The sequence below is a fragment of the Sinocyclocheilus grahami genome, unplaced genomic scaffold (assembly GCF_001515645.1).
Source record: "Sinocyclocheilus grahami isolate Dianchi unplaced genomic scaffold, SAMN03320097.WGS_v1.1 scaffold84.1, whole genome shotgun sequence".
Taxonomy (NCBI): Eukaryota; Metazoa; Chordata; class Actinopteri; order Cypriniformes; family Cyprinidae; genus Sinocyclocheilus; species Sinocyclocheilus grahami.
Window position 1 is genome coordinate 2,228,538 of NW_015505263.1, and position 4,848 is coordinate 2,233,385.

General features: G+C 36.9%; 2 protein-coding genes across 3 annotated transcripts in view; both read left to right on the forward strand.

Moving 5' to 3' along the window:
• Nucleotides 1–1,400, forward strand: part of tfb2m (transcription factor B2, mitochondrial) — a 7,181-nt gene extending 5,781 nt beyond the window's left edge. The window contains exons 8-9 of the mRNA XM_016274045.1: nt 410–561; nt 675–1,400. Coding sequence (XP_016129531.1) covers nt 410–561; nt 675–861 — 339 coding nt within the window. The 3' untranslated portion in view covers nt 862–1,400. The remainder of the gene's footprint in view (nt 1–409; nt 562–674) is intronic.
• Nucleotides 1,401–2,183: 783 nt separating this feature from the next.
• Nucleotides 2,184–4,848, forward strand: part of LOC107586603 (consortin-like) — a 26,253-nt gene continuing 23,588 nt past the window's right edge. For both annotated transcript variants that reach the window (XM_016274048.1, XM_016274047.1), the window contains exon 1: nt 2,184–2,274. The gene's annotated coding sequence lies outside the window, so the exon portion shown is untranslated. The remainder of the gene's footprint in view (nt 2,275–4,848) is intronic.

A 4,848-nucleotide genomic window follows, 5' to 3' on the forward strand; every position in this document is an offset into this window, starting at 1 on the left:
ACATTTTCGTCTCTACTGCGTCACTTGTGGATGCGCGTTCACGACAGTATCATGACGCGAGCGTGTGGCGGCGCCGGCACTGACCCAGATCCGGCTTGATGACAGACGTTATTAACGTTTTTTTTGTGTGCAAAAAAGTATCTCGTAGCTTCGTAACTTTACAGTTGAACCACTGATGTCACACGGACTACTTTGTCGATCATCTTGGTACTTTTCTGGACCTTGAACGTGGTAGTTACCTTGCTGTCTATGGGAGGGTCAGATAGCCCTCAGATTTCATCAAAAATATCTTAAATTGTGTGCAGATTTATCACTCACTCACTTAATTGCAGGTTATGCTCGCTATCAAAAAAATGAGCTGAGAAACTCCAAAGTTTTTCATTTACACACTTTTTTTTTTCCTCCACAGCAATCCCAGAGTGATAACCTTTGCTTGGTGCGGATAACTCCACGTGAGGACTTGTTTAACTCTTACCTGACTCCCTTGAACGGCAGCACTCTGGTTTTGATGGTGAAACAATGCCTTGCCAAAAGGAAAAGCAGACTGATAGAACAAATTAAGTAAGTTTATGAACTCTGACCTGTATTTAGATACAAACTAGAATGTCGGAGGCTCTAAACCTATATAAGGGCGGCTGTATTCATACTTTCCTTTCGTCTTCTGTTTTCCAAAGCTCATGGAGTCCCGGCAGTGGACCAGAGCTCATTTCAAAGCTGGGCTTCCTTGACGACACAATGACAGGCGATGTTTACCCTGATGAGTTCAAGCGTCTGTTTGAGCTAATGGAGCAGTCTGGAAACTTCACTGAGAGCTGGCTTTATGAGGAGACGCTGGAAACCACAAACACTGGTCACGCATAACACCGCCATATACAGACATTCAGAGCTAATCATGGATGAAAAACAAAAGACGTTGTTTTATATGGAAGAGACAGCTAAAGAATAAAAACACTGTATTGCTTAAAGAAACCCAAATCCTTAAAGATGGCTAATAGTCTATTTAGACAGACTAGTCTATGAAGGACTTTACATTTTGATAAAGTTGTATTTGGTCATAAAATGTGGACTGGAGGAGCTGGTTTCATCAGTGGTCGTTTTGGTTGTCGGTGACTGCTGGTTGGATACCTTTGGACAAGTTTGGAGACGTTTTTTGGTATAAAAAAAAAGATACTGTCACATTTTCAGAGAGGTATTGTTGCCATGTTGAAGCCATGAAGCCAATAACCATTAAGTGTGTACTACAAGTACACCAAATACTTGCTTGATCTCTTTGATAGTAAGTAGGAAATATCACATTTGAACATTACAGGAATAAAAACTATTTGTAATTCTAATGATTACATCGCCAAACCTATTAATGATGTACATTTTCAAAAGGACTTTTTGTTTGTTTCCTTGTTTCTGTCTTTTTTTTTTTTTGAATGTTTGTTGTATTTAAATATATTAATTTGTAATAAACGACAAATAAAGGACTGCATAAATGTAAGAATTGCTTGGTTTTGAAATAACCTATCTATCAGAATATTATGAAGAGCCAAACCTGTAGAAAGAAAGAAATGTAATAATAGCACAATAAATGACTTGCTAAAACATGCAACTGATTCAATAAATTTAATTTAGTTCAGAAATTGTCCTTACTTTTCCCCCATCATTTTCTTTCCTGTTAACCTTTTTATTCCTAGGTTTTTGGTTTCATTATTTTTTTTCACAAATTTTTATGTTATGAAATGTATATAGTGTATAATCTCATCCACAAGGTGGCGTAGAGTACTATATAATCTATGATCCCCCTACACATGTAAAAATCCTGCTATGATAAGACTTGGTTTATGGATATTAATTATGTTACGAGTTGGGACGGTTACCAAGCAACATCAGCATGACCTAATTAAACACCTTCCCGTTCATAGATATGCATAGATATAAATATACATGTAAATATCCCGCTGACGTACACGGAAGAGTTGCGGGCGGAGCGGCGCAAAATCCTACTATAGCGAAGGCCTGGTTCTTGAATATTAATTACATAGATATGTATATAAACTAATTATTTTACGTTAAGGTTCCCGCACGATACACTTAATATTCATGAGCCTTGAGCTGAAGTACCCGGATAGTGGCGGGAGGGAGGAGCTGCGCAGACGGCTGAAGAACCCGGATGAGTGACAGGAAGAGCTGCGCAGACGTGCAGCAGAAACACAAACACACATCAGCCGACAGTAACGAGCGCGGTTGCCTGGCTCATCCGCATTTAACCACTTGCCCTATCGGTCTGTAAGTGCTGCCTCTTATTTTGAATACATTATTCATGAAAGATAATCTCCGCGTTTAAAAAGCAACATGAAACGTGCAGTTCGTTGCAATAAATGCTTGATTCACTTGTGATGCTATGCATGTTAGCGATTGAATTAATGACAGCTCTATCCGCACCTGATGTGATCAATAACACTTCTGATAGCAGCTTAGACCAATGTGATGTGAGAAATGATGGTCAGTCACTTTTATATATAAATGTGACTGATGTTTTGATGCACGTAGAGTCGTGTGTGTGTGTGTGTGTGTGTGTGTGTGTGTGTGTGTGTGTGTGTGTGTGTGTGTGTGTGTGGCTTATATACGATGATGGACACACTGTGTTACATAATATCAACATCTGTTTATCCAGCTGCAGAACGGCCTGTGTTGGTCTCTCTTAGTTTATAAGCGTAATGTTGTGATAGAAAATAATCTTCAAAAGTGAAAGGTGTCTTAAGTTTAAAGAATTATTTCAAGCGGTCATGTGTCAAAACAGAATGAGGAGTTTTGTCTGCTTTGTTTTGCTTCGCTGAGCGTGAGGTATGCATATGCAAATATTGTTTATCTGTTAAATATCTTTCTTTGTGCTTCATATACAGGGAACTAGATCATGGTTAGGCTAAGAAAGAATGTCATTTCAGTGTATTGACTCACCGTAGAGGTCACAACTAGGGATGGGCGATACCACTTCTTTGTTTTCGATACGATACCGATATTTTTCAAGCAAGTATCGTCGATATCGTTACCGATTCGATACTTCTGAACTCATTCTGACAGTGTATGATTTCTATTAACATTACAGAATAGAACATGGTCAATATTATCTTTCAACGTTCAATTTAAATAACTGTAATTGCACAAACTATGTAGGCTACAATTTCAGTTGGTTTATTGTGAAATAACTCTGTCCTCTGATAAGCATTGTTCAGGGCTGCCGTTCCCAAAAGCTTTAATGCTTTCTTATGATACTTTTAGGAAAAGCAGCCCTGTTTGAATGCACTGTCAGAAGTGCGTGAACGCTCTCTGTGATTGATTGGTTCTGTCTTGCAACATTTGCATGTGTTCAGATGAGCAGGAAAATAGTTCTATCCTACACAATTACTCGCTAACAAAGGTTATTCGTCCAATTCAATGCATATTGTACGCATTATTATTTTTTGGTTAAATAAACAAAATCACTGGTAAATAAAACACACCTTAGTATCGATATTTTTTGTTCGAGTATCGATACTTTCGATACTCGCATCAGTATCGATATATCGATACGCCCATCCCTAGTCACAACCCCTCCCAAAGGTCATATTTTGAGTTTAGTTTTGCTAGCCTGGACTTTTCTGGTATTATCATCAATTATTATTACACAATAAGCAATAATATAGAGTCACTTGGCCATTATCATACAATAAACCATTTCAAGGTGATGCAACATGATTCTGAACACCATGACAGGAGTTTGTTTTGTAATAATGACAGCAGTCCTAAACAGAAAAAAAACTCTCTCCGAAAAAAAAGGTACGCAAGTTTAAGTTAAGTTACTAAAATGTACCATTTAGACACAAATATGCACACTCTAGGTAATGATAAGTACTTTTAAGATACTAATATGCACTTTATAGGGGAAAATAAGGTATAAAGGTGTACCCGGTTAACAGCTTTTGTATCTTTTTTTCTAAGAGCGTAGAATGCAACAGTCCCCGTCCACTTTTTTTCCATATCATTGGTTCCGTAGGATTTTTCCATAGGACTTTTAAAAACAAGTTTAAGAGTTATAAACCTTGAACCAAACTAACCACACATGAGGTAAATCACAGCATTGCAAACATTAATTTGAAGCAAAAAAACGCATTTGAAAGTTAGACTAAAAACAAAAGGTACAATGTGTACGTAATGGCTTTAAATTGATGAGGAAAAGAACTACAATCCCATGAAACATTGCGAATGACATAATCAAAATGACATTTTTTTTAATGCAAAATATGCATGGTATGTATACGAATATGTATGTCATAAACATTGCTCCATGTGAGTGGGTAGGCCCTAAAAAGTTCTTTTGGTGTCGTGATTCTCTGATTGGTGGATGTTTCTCTGCAGATTCATGGGTAATGTAGTTTTCACCAAACAATTATTTAAAAAAAAAAAAGTTGAAATAAGAAAATAAATCAAATTAGTTGAAATAATGCAGACTGATGGCTTCAACAAAAGCATATTCCATCGATTAACAACCTCATAGCTCACAATAGGTCTGTCTTTAAAGATTTATAAATGATCGTTCAAAATCAATGCCCTTATATGGAGAAAATTTATTTTTTTATTTTTAATTCCGGAGCTTAAGTGCTGCACTCTATTACCAAGACTGACCAATTAGAATCCAGATAGAAATGAGTTATTCCATAGAGCTGAAGTATATACAGTGGGGGAAAAAAGTATTTAGTCAGCCACCAATTGTGCAAGTTCTCCCACTTAAAAAGATGAGAGAGGCCTGTAATTTTCATCATAGGTATACCTCAACTATGAGAGACAAAATGAGAAAAAAAAAATCCAGAAAATCACATTGTA